At 41.3% G+C, this 21,663-nt stretch overlaps 1 protein-coding gene across 2 annotated transcripts in view; it reads right to left on the bottom strand.

Moving 5' to 3' along the window:
• Positions 1-21,663, bottom strand: part of rab3gap2 (RAB3 GTPase activating protein subunit 2 (non-catalytic)) — a 91,726-nt gene that overhangs the window by 16,705 nt on the left and 53,358 nt on the right. For both annotated transcript variants that reach the window (XM_034195353.1, XM_034195354.1), the window contains exons 19-27: positions 19,233-19,354; positions 17,651-17,864; positions 15,596-15,693; positions 13,202-13,310; positions 7,170-7,327; positions 6,600-6,774; positions 4,769-4,945; positions 4,086-4,192; positions 1,163-1,229 (exon numbers count right to left, since the gene is read on the bottom strand). In XM_034195353.1, the coding sequence (XP_034051244.1) occupies positions 1,163-1,229; positions 4,086-4,192; positions 4,769-4,945; positions 6,600-6,774; positions 7,170-7,327; positions 13,202-13,310; positions 15,596-15,693; positions 17,651-17,864; positions 19,233-19,354 (1,227 nt within the window). The remainder of the gene's footprint in view (positions 1-1,162; positions 1,230-4,085; positions 4,193-4,768; positions 4,946-6,599; positions 6,775-7,169; positions 7,328-13,201; positions 13,311-15,595; positions 15,694-17,650; positions 17,865-19,232; positions 19,355-21,663) is intronic.

Here is a 21,663-nt window from a genome sequence, read left to right as displayed (position 1 = left end):
ATTGGCTTCCTGTTAATTCTAGAATAGAATTTAAAATTCTTCTTCTTACTTATAAGGTTTTGAATAATCAGGTCCCATCTTATCTTAGGGACCTCATAGTACCATATCATCCCAATAGAGCCCTTCGCTCTCAGACTGCAGGCTTACTTGTAGTTCCTAGGGTTTGTAAGAGTAGAATGGGAGGCAGAGCCTTCAGCTTTCAGGCTCCTCTCCTGTGGAACCAGCTCCCAATTCAGATCAGGGAGACAGACACCCTCTCTACTTTTAAGATTAGGCTTAAAACTTTCCTTTTTGCTCAAGCTTATAGTTAGGGCTGGATCAGGTGACCCTGAACCATCCTTTAGTTATGCTGCTATAGACTTAGACTGCTGGGGGGTTCCCATGATGCACTGAGTGTTTCTTTCTCTTTTTGCTCTGTATGCACCACTCTGCATTTAATCATTAGTGATTGATCTCTGCTCTCTTCCACAGCATGTCTTTTTCCTGATTCTCTCCCCTCAGCCCCAACCAGTCCCAGCAGAAGACTGCCCCTCCCTGAGCCTGGTTCTGCTGGAGGTTTCTTCCTGTTAAAAGGGAGTTTTTCCTTCCCACTGTCACCAAGTGCTTGCTCACAGGGGGTCGTTTTGACCGTTGGGGTTTTTCCGTAATTATTGTATGGCCTTGCCTTACAATATAAAGCGCCTTGGGGCAACTGTTTGTTGTGATTTGGCGCTATATAAATAAAATTGACTGAATTGATTGATTGATCAGTATGGAGAAGAAAGGTGACTTCAGTCACTTTGGATCATTACATGTGTTGAGTGTCGGTGCCAAACACAAACTGTTGATCTACTTTGATTTTCAGACATAACCATCTTGAAAGGATCAAACTTGAATCACAGAATATGTCTGTCAGACATCAGTGCTGCTGCACAGCCCCATTCCACTATGTTATATTTATTTGACAGTGAACATAGTTTTGCCCATTTTGTCCATCGACTCCTTCATTTCTTACAGAAGTATTATTTCCTGTTATTTTTATTGTTGTTTATGCACCAACTGTTTCTTCAGGAAGTATTCTTTTCCTTTTGTTTTTATTGCTGTTTATGCATCAACGAACCAGATCACATTCCTTGTATGTGAGAACTTACTTGGTAATAAATTCGATTCTGATACGACTTACCAAGTTGGATATGTGGACTGGAGACCAGCTTCAAATGTTCCACCGCCAAACACAAGTACTGACCCTCCTAGGAACAGAACAAACTACGTCTTATGATTTAAATGTAAAATGTGATTGTAAGTCCTATATGAAGAAGAAGTAAGTCTTATATGGACCCTGAGGCCTGTTGGTACTGGTGCGTATCTCCAGATTCCGTAGCTTCAAGCGGATGAGAATCTATGACTCCCTCTGGATGGGACACTTCCCCAGCCAAAGCTGATACCCATTTACAGCCGGGTTAACTAAGACAATGTCCAGACCAAGGACCCAGACAGGCAGTGTGAGCGGGATTCAAAACCAGGTTCATATACTGTACTGGTCGACCAGCTCCTTATCCACTCAGTGACCTGCTCTCCACCTGCAATCAGCTCTTATTCTTTCATCTCACTTTATAAAGTCACAATTCTTGAGACATGGAATGTTTCCCAAGAATATATTGAAAAGAAAATTAAATATAAAGTTATTCAACATAACAAACTCTGGAGAAATGTGAACAATTTATTGCACCGAACAAATTAAGCAAAGAAAGGCCCAGGTGTAAAATGTACCGCGATGGCCTCGATTAGACCTGATTAAATAAAATATATTAATCCTCTCTCAACTACAAAAACCCACTGGAGACACAGACTGCGTTTCCACCCCAATTGAGAAATTCCTAAGTCATCTGGAGATCTTCAGATAAGTTTTGGAGACATCACCCCATGGTCCAACACTGCTTTCCAGAGAAAAACAAGGTTGTAATTCGTGAATTACATGACATGATAATGGCTTAACGTCAGAATCTGAGGTTTTCCAGGACAGGAGGACACCTAAAGTATGAGCCAACTAAGTGCGAAACTTCCCCCACAACCCGATGGGCCATAAATCGTTGATTCTTCACCACTAACTTTTATCTCGAGTAAAGCAAAGAAAATACCTTTGGTTTGAAATTTGTATTTACATCAGTATGTCTCTCATTTATATCTAAAGACTTATAATGTTGTTGCATTTATTATTCAAACGAAATGCTTTGCATGTAGTCATTCCATTTATTGATGTGTTCATGTTAACTGATGTGTGTGTGTGTGTGTGAGTGAGACCTTTCTGCAGCATCTAAAATGCTGATGTTGAAGTACTCTGTTTATCCAAAGGATGTGTTTAAGTGGCGAGTAATAATACGTGTCCATGTGAGTGTTTTTGAACAAACAGTATTTCAAATTAATTAATGTGTCTAGATAGTTGAATAATTTGAGTCTGACATGAAGTTTCTGAGATTACACACACCCTAAATGGGCGGAGTTTAGTGACGTACGTCTCCCTTTAAAAGTTAGAACAGAGTCTTCTCTCTGCTCTCACTCTTCCTCTCCGCTCCTCTCTTTCTTCTCTCTTCTCCAGCCTCTCTTCTCTCTTCTTTGTAAACGCTTAATTTTATTTTGGGCCAAGAGCCATTGCTAAGCTAAGCTACCACGTGGCATTCATTCATTCTACCTTTGGGACAAACTCAAAGTTTAACCTGATGCTTTTAAGGTGCGTCAAGCTTTTGAATTTTTAAGAGAACTTCCAAGCTGAGCTTTTCAAATTAAGAGCGAATTTACAGAAAAAGCGACTTTTCCTTTTTCATTCAATGTTCAACGCTCTTATTAAAGTTTTACTTTTTCTAAAGTCACAAGGACTTTAATTTGGCTCCAACCATTTTTGAAAGCTACTAAGAACCCTTTTTCAACAAACACCTTCCACCTCTGGGTCACTGCACACTGACACGCAGCTGAATCCAAACCTGACTGCAGCAGCAATGGTAAAACCAGCAGACACCAGCCCTGGGATCACCCTGAGACACCTCTGAGTGAACCCCTCTGACCCAGGTGAGCTCACGCTGCCCAATATTGACGACGGACGGACGGAACCAGCCCTCCAATAGCAGCTAATCAACCCAGTCCAGGCTCCATGAAGGTGGTTTGTTGTTAATGGATACAGGTGGCTCATCTCCTTTTACTTTAAAGACATTCATGTAATATTTTTTCTTCATTATTGGCTTCAAAATTCATCACTAAATTCCAATCAGATTTATTTACTTAAAGTTTTAAGCTTCACCTCTTCCTTCCAACGTCTCATGAGTGAGTAAGAAAATTGTTTCCCTGAATGAATGCATTTTTCATCACTGTCTATAAAATGCCAGTCAAATGTTCATTTCTTGTATAAATTGTAAATAAATTGTAAATATTTTCTGCTCTGGTTTATTTTGTGTACAGAAGGAAACTCTTGGTCAACCGTATTGTGAAGTCATGACTTTCAGATCAGAGATTAAATTAAATTGAGACTAATTAATTAATTTGAGACATAAATTTGAATACCTATGCTCTTAACAATAAATAGGTGGTGCCCCATTAATGCTTAAATAATAAGTATTAAACCCTAAATCAATTATTTTGGTGACCTGTTATTTTGGGGCCTAATCCAGTCTAATTCAATTTGGGAGTTTAATTACTTATTCACTACAACTAAATGCTACATATAATTGGTCCCCGTAGTGAGGCCTGAATATGTGTAAAGCAAAGTGTCTCCATTCAAATCACCAATAATCACTACTTTTTACATTTTATTGGTGCTCTGTGTGAGCGTGATTCAGTAAATTATTAATAAATTTATTCTAATAAATTTATTAATATTCGTTACAAAAATGATCCTTGATATGGTTAGTTATCCTTTGGACAGTATTTAATTATGAATATTTGGAGAGTATATTTCAGAATTTGTATCTGGCCAACACTGATGTTTTTAGCTGGAATGTGACCTTACTTTTAAAAGGTCCTGTATCTGACTCTCAGCTCAGAGGTCATTAAAAATAAGTGCTATATTTATCATGGTTACACGCCGTGTGTGTGTGTGTGTGTGTGTTTCTTTGCACCTCAGGGTCTTTGTTCCACTGCACCACATATTCCCAGCAGCAGTGGGCGAAGAGGAAGTCATGTGAGAGGGAATGTGGAAACCGCTGACACACCGCCACCAACAGCGCTGTAAAAACAGACAGCAATTCTTAGTGATACAGTAAATAAGGCCTTACAATGACACTATGCTGCTGCACGCTGCGCTGCATCAAAGCATCTGCAGCGGTAATTCAACACAAAGCGCCGACTGTTGTTGTTAAATCATCAAATTCCAAAGCATATTAACAAGATGAGCAGTTAACGTCTTCCATCCATTTTCTAAAATGGATTATTCTAGTTAAGGGTCACAGAGGGTTGGAGCACATCCCAGCGCTCTGGGCGAGAGGCCGGGTGCACCTTGGACAGGGCCGCTGGCCCAACACATGTGGACAGATACACCTACTCACACCTACGGCCAATTTAGAGTCACCACACGCAGCTTCACTGAACCACTTTGGAAGTGGGAGGAAGATGAAGCACTCAAACACGTGAAGAACATGGAAACCCCACACAGAAAGGACCAGGTGGGAGGGGAACCTGGAATCTTCTCACTTTTTGGCAACAGTGCTAACCACTAACCTGCCGTGCTAAATTTTCAGCTCAGGTAGCGTGTCTATAAAATGTCAAAGCCTAGATATGCTATTGTCCCGTCTTCATTGCTGACCTGCCGTCCTTTCTGCATCCTCTTGACTGTTGTCCTCTGCCGCTGATCCTGCACCTCCTCCTTCTTCCATGCTGCCAGTTCCCTTTTTATCTTCTGCCGTTTGGAGAATCTGCTTCAGCCGCTGAGGAGCCAAACCGTGTCTGAACACCCACTTGGAGACACTGTCAGCGACGCCACCTTCATACATATATTTCAGAGATGCAGTCAGAAGATTAAATACACCCACTGTGGACATGAAAGTCATGGCAATATTGGATTTTCAGTGTTTTCTTTGAACTCTTCTTTTTCTTTAAAGAAAAATGGTAATAATTCTGTGAAAAAGTTCAAGGAGTTCTGTGCTGATCTGTTAATGAAATTCTGAGATGACCTCCACAGAGTAGGGAAAGTATTAAACCCCAGCTCAATGGTAGAAACAGGATCTAAGCCATCAGCATGTCTGCCCTTCCAGACATTAAATACCCCACTGGAACAATAAGATGGACAAAGGAAGAGATCGATGCTACAGATGTCAAGGTACGTAAAGTCCTGACCAGGCATAGAAGATTCCACCCAAAGCCTAGTGCCCTAAAGTCAGTGAAAAGAGGGGAGTTGGGGCAAAGTCACTATCCAGAGACAGACACCCTCTCTACTTTTAAGATTAAGCTTAAAACTTTCCTTTTTTGCTAAAGCTTATAGTTAGGGTTGGATCAGGTGACGCTGAACCATCCCTTAGTTATGCTGCTATAGACTTAGACTGCTGGGGGGTTCCCATGATGCACTGAGTGTTTCTTTCTCTTTTTGCTCTGTATGCACCACTCTGCATTTAATCATTAGTGACTGATCTCTGCTCTCTTCCACAGCATGTCTTTTTCCTGATTCTCTCCCCTCAGCCCCAACCAGTCCCAGCAGAAGACTGCCCCTCCCTGAGCCTGGTTCTGCTGGAGGTTTCTTCCTGTTAAAAGGGAGTTTTTCCTTCCCACTGTCACCAAGTGCTTGCTCACAGTGGGTCGTTCTGACCGTTGGGGTTTTTACGTAATTATTGTATGGCCTTGCCTTACAATATAAAGCACCTTGGGGCAGCTGTTTGTTGTGATTTGGCGCTATATAAATAAAATTGATTTGATTTGATATCCAAGATGAAACAAGTAACATCCAACAGTACATTAAAAAGCTGGTCTCCAGGGACAACTCACTAAGTGAGTACCTAAGACAGCTGAAGACAGAGTGGTAAAGAAGACGAGCAAACATAATGGAAGACCACACCCTTGCATGTGATGGACTACCTGTAGAAAGAGAGGTTGGTTGACATCAAGAAAACCAACCAATGGTGACCAAAGACCGGACTGAAAGATGGTACAGAGGCTCTGATCGTGGCAGCAAAAGCACAGATGACATGCACCTGGTCCACAGAGGCAGGGGTCAACCACAGCAGACAGGGAGCGAGGTGCAAAGATGCCCCTGAGAAAGTCCAGCACATAATGAGTGCAACCAAGAACTTAGGACACTGTACAGAAACATCTGTGCCAAATATGGGCTGGAAGGACCAACACCCAAGTGAGAAACATCACCAGAAGTGGTTGAGAACAACAAAGCTGCTGTGCTGTGGGACTTCAGGTTAAAAACACAGGCAAACAGATGCTGTGCAGTCAACCAGAAACAGTGGTGACTGACAAGGATCAGAGAAGTGTAGCTGTAGATGAAGCAAATCCAAGTGACGGCATCAGAAAGAAAGACAGCGAGAAGCCACAACTAAAATATGAGTAGTCAGGTACAGGATACATTTAAAATAAATAAATAAGAGAGAAATCAACATGCTGGGGAAGCAGAACTGCTCCTCATTATTCTGGTTTACCTCTTCCTCCCTCCAGCAGTGCTTTGATGGAGCACTGTGCTACAGCGCCTCCTGCTGGTCCCTGTTCCGGCGGTGTTAACAGCAGAGTCTGCAGTACCAGTACATCCTCCAGCTGGCGAACACACACCACCCACTGCTCGATCTCCAGAGACACCGCCTCCCACTCCGACTGCAGCTGTCAGTCACAAACAGACCAAAGCTGTGACAGCCGTTTCAGCGGGTCATGATGTTCAAACCCACAATAATTATTACTGTTTAGCTGCAGTCATGACGTCAGAGAACAGCGCAGAACGAATTCATTTAACGGTGGAATTTGTTGAAGCACTGAGCTACTGGCTTTAGGGATCAATACTGGAGATGGTATTGTGGTAAATACTAGTGTGATGGGCGTGTCCAGAAATAGGAACATAAACTACTGGATCCTCTACTGGCTAATACAGAACATTCAAGGATTGAATCGGGCTCAAAAACTCATGTTGGAAACAAAAAACTCATGTTGGAAACACTGAAAAATGACTATTATTTTTAAGTCTCTTCAATGACGCACCTATGTGTGAATCCACGTCCTACCTTCTCCACACGCCTGGAAATGCTGGAGGTAGCGGCGCTATAAGCTACAAATGCAGCCAGCAGAGCAGCGGCAGAATTGTGGGACTGGATGCACGTACAGCGGACCTGCTGCCACCAGGGAGAGATGGACTGGGGGTCCCACGAGTCCTCTACCGCACCTGAGGACAGGAGGAGGAGGAGACACATTTTGACATATTCAACTTCAACCAATAACACCAATGTCACATGAGGGAAAGTCAAATGCCAATGATCCCTAAACACAGGGGGAAAAGGAAAACATAGGCCTGGACTATGAAACCAGGAACAAAACACATCATTTTCAAAAATACCATTCACAATTCAGAAAGAACAAAGTAGGCATTCTTTAAAAACAGTGTTGTGTCCTATTTGCACATCATGTATTTGTTATTTATAAAAATAATGATCATATTTATATAGAACTTTCTCAGGAAGTAAAACACTAAACAAAATAAAATTCAATATTAAAACAATCAATGCCAAAAATAAAAAGTACACTACATCAACACTCAAAAATCCCAAAATTACTGAGCTGATAAAACAGAAAAAAAAGAGTGAGTTATACTTCGGTGTGAATTATATATATGGATTTTTTTCAAGAGGCCTTTTTTTTTTAACACATGGAAAGTATTCTCTGGAAAATATGATACATGTGAAGACATCTGGGGGCATTATCGCTGTCACTCATACAGCTAATCACAGCTGAATAACTTACCGCCAGGTCCACACCTATTTGAACCGTCACAATTTTTGTAATTTTGCTTCTCTGTGCCAGTACAGTGGAGTTCAAGCAATCAATCAATCAATTTTATTTATATAGCGCCAAATCACAACAAACAGTTGCCCCAAGGCGCTTTATATTGTAAGGCAAGGCCATACAATAATTACGTAAAAACCCCAACGGTCAAAACGACCCCCTGTGAGCAAGCACTTGGCGACAGTGGGAAGGAAAAACTCCCTTTTAACAGGAAGAAACCTCCAGCAGAACCAGGCTCAGGGAGGGGCAGTCTTCTGCTGGGACTGGTTGGGGCTGAGGGGAAAGAATCAGGAAAAAGACATGCTGTGGAAGAGAGCAGAGATCAATCACTAATGATTAAATGCAGAGTGGTGCATACAGAGCAAAAAGAGAAAGAAACACTCAGTGCATCATGGGAACCCCCCAGCAGTCTAAGTCTATAGCAGCATAACTAAGGGATGGTTCAGGGTCACCTGATCCAGCCCTAACTATAAGCTTTAGCAAAAAGGAAAGTTTTAAGCCTAATCTTAAAAGTAGAGAGGGTGTCTGTCTACCTGATCTGAATTGGGAGCTGGTTCCACAGGAGAGGAGCCTGAAAGCTGAAGGCTCTGTCTCCCATTCTACTCTTACAAACCCTAGGAACTACAAGTAACCCTGTAGTCTGAGAGCGAAGTGCTCTATTGGGGTGATATGGTACTATGAGGTCCCTAAGATAAGATGGGACCTGATTATTCAAAACCTTATAAGTAAGAAGAAGAATTTTAAATTCTATTCTAGAATTAACAGGAAGCCAATGAAGAGAGGCCAATATGGGTGAGATATGCTCTCTCCTTCTAGTCCCTGTTAGTACCTTAGCTGCAGCATTTTGAATTAACTGAAGGCTTTTCGGGGAACTTTTAGGACAACCTGATAATAATGAATTACAATAGTCCAGCCTAGAGGAAATAAATGCATGAATTAGTTTTTCAGCATCACTCTGAGACAAGACCTTTCTAATTTTAGAGATATTGCACAAATGCAAAAAAGCAGTCCTACATATTTGTTTAATATGCGCATTGAATGACATATCCTGATCAAAAATGACTCCAAGATTTCTCACAGTATTACTAGAGGTCAGGGTAATGCCATCCAGAGTAAGGATCTGGTTAGACACCATGTTTCTAAGATTTGTGGGGCCAAGTACAATAACTTCAGTTTTATCTGAGTTTAAAAGCAAGAAATTAGAGGTCATCCATGTCTTTATGTCTGTAAGACAATCCTGCCGTTTAGCTAATTGGTGTGTGTCCTCTGGCTTCATGGATAGATAAAGCTGGGTATCATCTGCGTAACAATGAAAATTTAAGCAATGCCGTCTAATAATACTGCCTAAGGGAAGCATGTATAAAGTGAATAAAATTGGTCCTAGCACAGAACCTTGTGGAACTCCATAATTAACCTTAGTCTGTGAAGAAGATTCCCCATTTACATGAACAATTTGTAATCTATTAGATAAATATGATTCAAACCACCGCAGCACAGTGCCTTTAATACCTATGGCATGCTCTAATCTCTGTAATAAAATTTTATGGTCAACAGTATCAAAAGCAGCACTGAGGTCTAACAGAACAAGCACAGAGATGAGTCCACTGTCTGAGGCCATAAGAAGATCATTTGTAACCTTCACTAATGCTGTTTCTGTACTATGATGAATTCTAAAACCTGACTGAAACTCTTCAAATAGGCCATTCCTCTGCAGATGATCAGTTAGCTGTTTTACAACTACCCTTTCAAGAATTTTTGAGAGAAAAGGAAGGTTGGAGATTGGCCTATAATTAGCTAAGATAGCTGGGTCAAGTGATGGCTTTTTAAGTAATGGTTTAATTACTGCCACCTTAAAAGCCTGTGGTACATAGCCAACTAATAAAGATAGATTGATCATACTTAAGATCGAAGCATTAAATAATGGTAGGGCTTCCTTGAGCAGCCTGGTAGGAATGGGGTCTAATAGACATGTTGATGGTTTGGAGGAAGTAACTAATGAAAATAACTCAGACAGAACAATCAGAGAGAAAGAGTCTAACCAAATACCGGCATCACTGAAAGCAGCCAAAGATAACGATACGTCCTTGGGATGGTTATGAGTAATTTATTCTCTAATAGTTAAAATTTTATTAGCAAAGAAAGTCATGAAGTCATTACTAGTTAAAGTTAAAGGAATACTCGGCTCAATAGAGCTCTGACTCTTTGTCAGCCTGGCTACAGTGCTGAAAAGAAACCTGGGGTTGTTCTTATTTTCTTCAATTAGTGATGAGTAGTAAGATGTCCTAGCTTTACGGAGGGCTTTTTTATAGAGCAACAGACTCTTTTTCCAGGCTAAGTGAAGATCTTCTAAATTAGTGAGACGCCATTTCCTCTCCAACTTACGGGTTATCTGCTTTAAGCTTAAGTCAGGCACTTCTGATTTAAAGCTCTCTTTTTCAGAGGAGCTACAGCATCCAAAGTTGTCTTCAATGAGGATGTAAAACTATTGACGAGATACTCTATCTCACTTACAGAGTTTAGGTAGCTACTCTGCACTGTGTTGGTATATGGCATTAGAGAACATAAAGAAGGAATCATATCCTTAAACCTAGTTACAGCGCTTTCTGAAAGACTTCTAGTGTAATGAAACTTATTCCCCACTGCTGGGTAGTCCATCAGAGTAAATGTAAATGTTAGAGAGAAATGATCAGACAGAAGGGAGTTTTCAGGGAATACTGTTAAGTCTTCAATTTCCATACCATAAGTCAGAACAAGATCTAAGATATGATTAAAGTGGTGGGTGGACTCATTTACATTTTGAGCAAAGCCAATTGAGTCTAATAATAGATTAAATGCAGTGTTGAGGCTGTCATTCTCAGCATCTGTGTGGATGTTAAAATCACCCACTATAATTATCTTATCTGAGCTAAGCACTAAGTCAGACAAAAGGTCTGAAAATTCACAGAGAAACTCACAGTAACGACCAGGTGGACGATAGATAATAACAAATAAAACTGTTTTTTGGGATTTCCAATTTGGATGGACAAGACTAAGAGTCAAGCTTTCAAATGAATTAAAGCTCTGTCTGGGTTTTTGATTAATTAATAAGCTGGAATGGAAGATTGCTGCTAATCCTCCGCCTCGGCCCATGCTACGAGCATTCTGGCAGTTAGTGTGACTCGGGGGTGTTGACTCATTTAAACTAACATATTCATCCTGCTGTAACCAGGTTTCTGTAAGGCAGAATAAATCAGTATGTTGATCAATTATTATATCATTTACTAACAGGGACTTAGAAGAGAGAGACCTAATGTTTAATAGACCACATTTAACTGTTTTAGTCTGTGGTGCAGTTGAAGGTGCTATATTATTTTTTCTTTTTGAATTTTTATGCTTAAATAGATTTTTGCTGGTTATTGGTGGTCTGGGAGCAGGCACCGTCTCTACGGGGATGGGGTAATGAGGGGATGGCAGGGGGAGAGTTGAAATGAAACAACTAGAAGGTTCTTGTAGTGACGACTTTCAGCTTTAAATCAAGAAGTTTGATGAATCTGAACTGCATTAAACACAAATTAACCACATCAACCATTTAAAAATTACAGTCATTTGAAAACACTGTGGGCAGCACTGGTGCCTCACAAGGAGGTTGAGGGATCGCTTCCCACCCAGTCCCTTCTGTGTGGAGTTTGCATGTTCTCCCCATGTTCTGGTGGGTTCCCTCCAGGTGCTCTGGCCGCGAAGTGGCCATTGGTGTGTGTGTGTGTGTGCGTACGCACAAGTCTGCCTGCGATAGAGTGGTGTCCTGTCCAGGATCCTCTCAAGGCAGAACATCTGCCCCAGTTATTTTTGTTCCTCAGTAAGACCAGTTTTTTAAGTTGTCCATTCAGTGTGAGTTGTAACCAGTGGTGGGCACAGATAACCAAAAAATTAACTTCGATAACAGAATCAGATAACTGAAAAGTTATCTTTGATAAAGATAAACCGATAAACCACCCAAAAATGTATCGGAAGTTACAGATAACCGATAACTGATAAATTCCAGGATTGTCTCTGATACATTTGCAACTACTAACAAGCTGAATTTGAGTTTTAACACTATGATCGCTTTTGGTAGCATCAAAAGCGACAACACCCAAACAATGAGCCAGCACTTCTATGTTTGAACATTCTGCCCCCTGCTGGAAGCTCTTGTTTACTACACAGCTCCCAGCAGGCGGAGGTCTGGGAAAATAAAGTCATACTGACTATTGGTTTGGTGTGAATACTGATAGAATAACTCCATTAATGTCAATTCTGTCATTTGTACAAAGTTAAAATATAACATATATCTTTGAATGTTGAATAATGCACTAATTCTGAGGTTTTGTAGCAAACACAGACAGATTGCAAAGGATTCTGGGTAAAAGTGCCTCTGCTAAACATTGATTGGTTCAGTCATTCATTATGTAAACCAACACGTTAATGTGATGTGTGTCATGTGTTGGTGTTTACAGATAAATGTGCTTTTGTAAAATATTCCATTTTTTATTTGTAAAAACAGGCACTGCTGGGCACAGGGTTCACTAAAACCTTAAAAATTAGCACATTACTTTAAAACTAAAACATATCTGATATTTTCACTTTATAAAACTTCAGACATGACATTAATTTAAATAACTTGTTCAAAATTAGTTTGGTTAAAATTTGAACCATAAGTTAAAAATGTATGCCTCTGGATGACTTGGGTGATATTGCCAGCGTATCAGTATGGTGTTAAAGGAAATGATTTTTTTTTTTTGTGTGTGTGACCAGTTCTCCTTTGCCTGCAGAGGATAGAGTGGTTTCTCCTGGAGGTAGCTCTCTTCTGTTTGCAGAGGGTGGAACTATACATCTGTAAGGAAACTTTTAACAGGTAGGTGCTCAACTGATTTTAAATTTTAAAAATGTCTGCCATTGTTCAGCTTTTTTTTACTACGTTATCGGTCTAAAAGTTATCGGACAAAAATGTATCGAAGATATAATGGTTTTTAAAGTTATCTAAAAAGATAATCCGATAATGAAAACATTATCTTTGATAATTATCTGTTATCGGATTATCAGAACTGTGCCCACCACTGGTTGTAACACTGATCAAGTCTGAAGAAGCATATATTAAAGTTAACACTGTGGAGAGAATTTATGAGAACAGAGCAAAGAAAATGTTCATTTTCACAACGTCTGTGTGTAAAGTAGCTCCAGGGACAAATACCAAATTATGTCTTCCTGTTGTTAAGCACAGTATTTATGCAAGAACACATACCTTTCATGTTGCTGAGGGTGACGAGGAGTGTGTGTAGGTTTCTAACAAATTCCTCTGGATATTGAAGCACCTCCTTCTCCCTTTGCAGCCACACACCAAGTAATAAAGACTGAAAGGCAACGGGACAGAGACAAAACTAAATATGAAATGTTCAGGTAAACTCAGGAAAGAGAGAAAATGAAGCTCAACGTCCTCCACTGCTGCCTCGACACTCTTCTCATCTGTCGTTGTTTGGTTTTGTATTTGACATGTCTGCACAAAAGACAAAATTCTGTGCAAACAGGCCGTGTTGTAATGCTTTTAAAATGTTCTTTTAATTAAAGCTGTGTTTGCTCTGTATTTTGTGTGCATGAAGATATTCTGCACTCAGGGACTGATGATCAAGGCCCGAGAGGTGACACACCTACTGGTCATCCATCCATTTTCTATAGCCGTTGACTCCAATCAAGGGTCACGGGGGCGGAGCCTATCCCAGCAGTCATAGGGCACGAGGTGCGGTACACCTTGGATAGTTCGCCAGTCTGTTGCAGGGCCACATACAGACAGACAAGCATTCACACTCACACACACAATGGCACCAACAAGACTGAATACGAGGACTGCACCAGTACTCACAAATCCAGTAACCTTGGAGAAAATGGTTGAATACATCTCAATTTTGCAAAGAGTCGGTGATGAGTTGCTGGATCCTGATTCAATATCCAGAACTGCACATGGTCTTCTAAAACCAAAGGTGATACTAAGGAGAATGATTTCTGCAGTACTGTCTATAGTAGTACGGCTGATGAGAGATTTTGAGGTGATACTGTCGCTTTAAGGACTTCCCACGCAGTGGGACGTCGCGCAGCGCTCCCAGGTGCCGTCATCAGCCTGTTTCAAGCTGAAAACCTCCACATTTCAGGCTCTATTGATCCAGGACGTTGTGAGAGAACAGAGAAGTTTCAGAAGAAGTCGGTTTCAGCATTTTATCCGGATATTCCACTGTTAAAGGAGATTTTTTTAATGAAAGATGTGCGGACGGGTTCGAGCGTCGGGACGCAGCCGGCGCGGTGCGGCGGCACAGGAAAAACACCTCCGTGTTGATAACCATTTGTAAAATCCAGGCGGCTTTTGATGGCTTTCAGTGGAGTGAGTATCTGAGAAATTGTTTAACAGTTGGGCATGTTCCAACTTGTCCTTAAGGCTTCCAACAGGGGTGTTTTTCCTGTGGCGGAGCGTCGCAGCGGCTGCGAGCCGACGCTGCAATCCGTCGGCACGTCTTTCATTAAAAAAATCTCCTTTAACAGTGGAATATCCGGATAAAATGCTGAAACCAACTTCTTCTGAAACTTCTCTGTTCTCTCACGATGTCCTGGATCAATAGAGCCTGAAATGTGGAGGTTTTCAGCTTGAACAGGCTGATGACGCCGCCTGAGAGCGCTGCGCGACGTCTCGCACCGTGAAAAGTCCTTAAAGCGACAGAATCACCTCAAAATCTCTCATCAGCCGTTAAAATTTTCACCGAAAACCAGCTTAATTTTTCAAACCGTGTCCACTTCGATGTGCCTCACAGGTTTAGAAAAAATTTTGATCAAACAAAGTGCCAGTCTCTCAGCAACTTCTCAGACAAAGGAATTCTGACGAGGGGCTGGACGACTCCTCCCACAAGGAATGCTCACAGGCGAATGACGTCACCGACAGGCGTGGAAAAACTCACGCATGCGCACAAGGGTTCAAGCATGTCTGACGTAAAAACATATGAATGAAATCCATATAGTTTTTGAAAAAAATTAAAAGGACCTATACTTTATTGACAGACCTCGTAGTGTAGCACAACTCAACCACCAATTTTACAGATAGGAATGGTTTTTACTGGGTTTAAAAGGCATAATCTTGTAGGCCCTATGTTCACATAGCACATGATCGGCACCATCTTTTTTCAGTTGCTCTAAATAAGAATGGAATGTATGCAGCCACATGCAGCTGTCTCCAAACCGCCACACCCAGCGTCCTTTTTCAGGGCTCCACCTTTTTTAAGCAGTTTAATTTAAATCCCTGAACTTTTCAGAAAGGCAACATGTCACCACTGTACCAGCTTTTCAGGCAACCAACCAGGTGAAGCTAAACCTGTCAGCCTCACGGAAGGAGTTTATTTTTGTCGTTTTATTCAAAATTTATCACAATACAGACAAAAACCTCATGTGCCTGCTGACAGTGAGTACTTTTAAGTACAATAGAAGTTAGATGTTAGCTGTTTACTGTTCCACTTCCACAGGAAGTGTTTTTTTTTTTCCTTTTAAGAAAATGCTGCAATGAGGCACTGGGATGAATCATTTCTGGGCACCCTCCAAGTTATTTTCTGCCAGGAAAAAAAAAAAGTGATATGGTCTTCGCCATTCTGTTGATCCATCTTACCAACAGCTGCTGTGGACTGATGCCAGCTTGCTGTAGTGTATCACAGACTTTATGGACAGGACGTTCTCCACACAGGCAACCCCAGAACATGAAGCTCCCTGAACACAATACAACAGATCCTGACATACGACACAGACATTAACAGTTCTAACTTAACCATATCTCTTTATTTTATGTGGATGTGTCTGTGACATCAAAACAGAAGTAGAATTAAGACACACACTTTGCCAGAGAGCGTCACAGCCCCACAAGTCCAATTATCTTCCGCTGAACACATCAGATCAGAATCATTTTCCTTAATTTACAGTAGTGTTCAGAATTATAGTAGTGCTATGTGACTAAAAAGATTAATCCAGGTTTTGAGTATATTTCTTATTGTTACATGGGAAACAAGGTACCAGTAGATTCAGTAGATTCTCACAAATCCAACAAAACCAAGCATTCATGATATGCACACTCTTAAGGCTATGAAATTGGGCTATTATAAAAAAAAGTAGAAAAGGGGGTGTTCACAATAATAGTAGCATCTGCTGTTGACGCTACAAACTCAAAACTATTACGTTCAAACTGCTTTTTTAGCAATCCTGTGAATCACTAAACTAGTATTTAGTTGTATAACCACAGTTTTTCATGATTTCTTCACATCTGCGAGGCATTAATTTTGTTGGTTTGGAACTAAGATTTTGCTGGTTTACTAGTGTGCTTGGGGTCATTGTCTTGTTGAAACACCCATTTCAAGGGCATGTCCTCTTCAGCATAAGGCAACATGACCTTTTCAAGTATTATGACATATCCAAATTGATCCATGATACCTGGTATGCGATATATAGGCCTAACACCATAGTAGAAGAAACATGCCCATATCATGATGCTTGCACCACCATGCTTCACTGTCTTCACTGTGAACTGTGGCTTGAATTCAGAGTTTGGGGGTCATCTCACAAACTGTCTGCGGCCCTTGGACCCAAAAAGAACAATTTTACTCTCATCAGTCCACAAAATATTCCTCCATTTCTCTTTAGGCCAGTTGATGTGTTCTTTGGCAAATTGTAACCTCTTCTGGACATGTCTTTTATTTAACAGAGGGACTTTGTGGGGGATTATAATAAATTAGCTTCACACAGGCGTCTTCTAACTGTCACAGCACTTACAGGTAACTCCAGACTGTCTTTGATCATCCTGGAGCTGATCAATGGGTGAGCCTTGCCATTCTGGTTATTCTTCTATCCATTTTGATGGTTGTTTTCTGTTTTCTTCCACGCGTCTCTGTTTTTTTTGTCCATCTTAAAGCATTGGAGATCATTGTAGATGAACAGCCTATAATTTTTTGCACCTGTGTATAAGTTTTCCCCTCTCCAATCAACTTTTTAATTAAACTACGCTGTTCTTCTGAACAATGTCTTGAACGTCCCATTTTACTCAGGCTTTCAAAGAGAAAAGCATGTTCAACAGGTGCTGGCTTCATCCTTAAATAGGGGACACCTGATTCACACCTGTTTGTTCCACAAAATTGATGAACTCACTGACTGAATGCCACACTACTATTATTGTGAACACCCCCTTTTCTACTTTTTTTTTTTACTAATAGCCCAATTTCATAGCTTTAAGAGTGTGCATATCATGAATGCTTGGTCTTGTTGGATTTGTGAGAATCTACTGGTACCTTGTTTCCCATGTAACAATAAGAAATATACTCAAAACCTGGATTAATCTTTTTAGTCACATAGCACTACTATTATTCTGAACACTACTGTACATATTCACATGGTATGCTACCACTGTGTGAAGGTTCACTGAAGTTCACCAACTGATTTAGGAGGAGTTGTGCTTACGAGACTGACGGGTAGACGGACCCCCACCCCACCGTACTTTTGATTACAGGGGGACAAAAAGCTTCTCTGACAGGTTACTTCTTAATACTCACAAATACTAAGTTGTCAGTGACATAAACGATACACGTAGGACTGCTCATTATAAATGTGTTGTGCATCGTTTCACTTAAGCATTTGCCTAAAGCTTGTTATGTGACAGTACTGATGCCCCTGTTGCATTTACCAAGATGGTTCCATTCAGCTTCAGTTTTTTGGGTTACCCTCAACTTCCCATCCTCAGAGTATTCCATCTGGGAGAGAAAAGCCTGGACAGGAAAGGGCGAGTCGGGCGAGTCCTGGACAAAAGAAACGGTGGGCCTCGAGGTGAGCTGGGTGTAACGCTTCAATGTGGGACCAAGGCGGACCAACTCATCCTCAACGCTAACAAGACAGTCCAGCTGCGTGGGGGAATATTACAAAAAAAAAAACAAAAAAAAAAACACTGAGATTCTGAAAAATTATATGAAGTCAATTAAGCAAGAAAGAATACTAACATGCGCGATAACAACACAACACACTGAGCTGGAGTCCACTATACAGTGCCCTCCAAAAGTTTTGGACCACTTGGTATGTCACACATTTTAATTTGTTTATGCCATTTCAAATACAAAAAATAAAAAATAAAAAAATCTAAAATTATCTTTCTTGAACTCAAACTGAAAGCAAACCTCTACAACTTTACATAAAATTAATTAAAAATATAAAAGCCAAGATGATGGGTTGCATAAATAATTGGCCCCTTTGGTATAATACCTGTAAATAAATCAGTTTTATTGTCAGTTTTCTGCAAACAAATCAGGGGATGGATACATGAACATTTCCAAGTCACTGAATATGTCTTGGACTTTATTTAAATCAATTATAGAGAAATACAAACAATATGGCACTCTATGATGAATCTGTGTGGAGTAGACAGTTCTCAAAAACTGAGTGACTGTGCCAGAAGGAGAAGAGTAAGGAAAGCCACCAAGACACCCAGACAACCCAGAAGAAGTTATGGGCTTCTGTGGCTGTGACTGGAGAAATTGTGCACAGTGCATGTTTTGCATTTTGTATTCCCAGTTATACAGCTTCATGATGAAGTGGTACAGAGGAGGATTTTCTTTCACCAAAACTTCAAATCGAGGCTTGCATCTCAGATATACCTTCTGGGAAATGGTAGCTGAACTTTCAAGTCATCTTTTTAAGAACATCCTCCTCTATACCACTTCATCATCAAACTGGATATTTCTCCAATCACAGCCACAGAAGCTTACAACTTCTTCTGGGATGTCTGGGTGTCTTGGTGGCTTCCCTCACTCATCTCCTTCTTGCACAGTCACTCAGTTTTTGAGAACTGTCTACTCCACACTGATTCCCCATAGAGTGCCATACTGTTTGTATTTCTTCATAACTGATGTGAATAAAGTCCAAGACACATTCAGTGACTTGGAAATGCTCATGTATCCATCCCCTGACTTATCTGAAGAAAACTGACTATAAAACTGATTTATTTACAGGTATTATACCAAAGGGGCTAACTATTTATGCAATCCATCATCTTGGCTTTTATATTTTTAATTAATTGATATAAAGTTGTAGAGGTTTGTTTTCAGTTTGAGTTTAAGAAAGATCATTTTAGAATGTTTTTTATGTTTTGTATTTTAAATGGCATAAACAAGTTAAAATGTGTGAAATACCAAGTGTTCCAATACTTTTGGAGGGCACTGTATATTGTACATTAGCACTATTTATGTTGCAAACATCTGTGTATACAATTCTCTCACAGCTTCAGAGCACGCATCAATATCCTCAGAACAATGAAGCTGCTGGATGTCACTGTAGAGCTGAAGCAACTTCAGCTGAGAAGAGCAGAGCTGAACTAATGCTGGATCCACTGAGTCAGGATCTGTAATGCAAATTAGCACAACCACAAATTTAAAAAAAAAATCATTAACCACAGCATGCATAACAAGATTTTTCCTTAAAAAAGCTGTGAGACCATCACACTATATAATTTTCTTTGTAATTAAATCTATATTGGATGAAAAGCAAAGGAATTACACCATTTCTTTTCCAAACAATTTGAGTGGAGTGCCTTTGGAAATAAGGGTTAAACATAGATCTTTGTTTTCATACAGATAATATTTAAAGTGTATTCAGCTCATACAAATGTTCCTTCATCATGAAAAGCAACAAAATGGACAAAGAATGTATAAAAAGAAAGTTACAGTGAAATAATCAAGAGGTGAGACTGAGATGGTTTGGAGATGTGCAGAGGACGGATAACCAGGGTATATATGGAGAAGGATGCTGAGGATGGAGCCACCAGGCAGGAGGAGAAGAGGGAGGCCAAAGAGAAGGTTTACAGATGTGGTGTGGGGGGGACATGCAGGCAGTTGGTGCAACAGAGGAAGATGTTGAGGACAATGTGGGATTTTAATGGTTGACCTGCTGTGGCGACCCCTAACGGGAGCAGCCAACAGAAGAACACAACCGTATTTTCTGGAGTATAAATCACTTTTTTACTCGTTTGGGAGCTCCTGCAACTTATACGCTGGAAAATATGGTATATGAATCCAAAAGTTTGCATCCACCTTTATGAAATGCTCTGTAATATACAGTGAGGAAAATAAGTATTTGAACACCCTGTGATTTTGCAGGTTCTCTCACTTAGAAATCATGGAGTGGTCTGAAATTTTCATCTTAAGTTCATGTCCACTGTGAGAGACATCCATCCATCCATCCATCCATCTTCTTCCGCTTTATCTGGAGTCGGGTCGCGGAGGCAGCAGCTCCAGCAAAGCCGCCCAGACCTCACGATCCACACACACCTCCCCCAGCTCCTCCGAGGGAACCCCAAGGCGTTCCCAAGCCAGCCGAGAGATGTAATCACGCCAGTGTGTCCTGGGTCTTCCCCGGGGCCTCCTCCCAATGGGACGTGCCCGGAACACCTCTCCAGCAAGGTGTCCAGGGGGCATCCGGAAAAATGCCCAAGCCACCTCAACTGACTCCTTTCGACGCGGAGGAGCCGCGGCTCGACTCCGAGCTCCTCCCTAGTTACCGAGCTCCTCACCCTATCTCTAAGGGAGCGCCCAGCCACCCTGCGGAGGAAACTCATCTCGGCCGCTTGTACTCGCGATCTCGTTCTTTCGGCCATGAGCCAAATCTCATGACCATAGGTGAGGATGGGAACGTAGATCGATCGGTAAATCGAGAGCTTTGCCCCCCTACTCAGCTCTCTCTTCACCACGATGGTCCGATACAGCGATCACATCACTGCAGATGCTGCACCGATCCGTCTATCGATCTCACGTTCCATCCGTCCCTCACTCGTGAACAAGAACCCGAGATACTTAAACTCCTCCACTTGAGGCAAGGACACTCCACCGACCTGAAGAGGGCAAAGCACCTTTTTCCGGGCGAGAACCATGGCCTCGGATTTGGAGGTGCTGATTTTCATCCCGGACGCTTCACACTCGGCTGCAAACCGCCCCAGTTCACGCTGAAGGTCCTGATTTGACGAAGCCAACAGAACCACATCGTCTGCAAACAGCAGAGATGAGATTCTGTGGTTCCCAAACCAGACCCCCTCTACACCCTGGCTGCGCCTAGAAATTCTGTCCATAAAAATAATGAACAGAACCGGTGACAAAGGGCAGCCCTGGCGGAGGCCAACATGCAATGGAAAGAGGTTTGACTTACTACCGGCAATGCGAACCAAGCTCCTGCTGCGGTCGTACAGGGCCTGGATAGCCCTTAGCAAAGGACCCCGGACCCTGTACTCCCGGAGCACCCCCCACAGGGTGCCCCGAGGGACACGGTCGAATGCCTTCTCCAGATCCACAAAACACATGTGCGTAACAATTTTCATTGTTACGCAGATGATACCCAGCTTTATCTATCCATGAAGCCAGAGGGGACACACCAATTAGTTAAACTGCAGGAATGTCTTACAGACATAAAGACATGGATGACTTCTAATTTCCTGCTTTTAAATTCAGATAAACCTGAAGTTATTGTACTTGGCCCCACAAATCTTAGAAAGATGGTGTCTAACCAGATCCTTACTCTGGATGGCATTACCCTGACCTCTAGTAATACTGTGAGAAATCTTGGAGTCATTTTTGATCAGGATATGTCCTTCAATGCGCATATTAAGCAAATATGTAGGACTGCTTTTTTTTGCATTTGCGCAATATCTCTAAAATTAGAAAG

Source organism: Thalassophryne amazonica, chromosome 19 (assembly GCF_902500255.1).
Source record: "Thalassophryne amazonica chromosome 19, fThaAma1.1, whole genome shotgun sequence".
NCBI lineage: Eukaryota > Metazoa > Chordata > Actinopteri > Batrachoidiformes > Batrachoididae > Thalassophryne > Thalassophryne amazonica.
The sequence above is the reverse complement of the archived record's forward strand: the minus strand, read 5'-3'. Positions and strand labels throughout refer to the sequence as shown.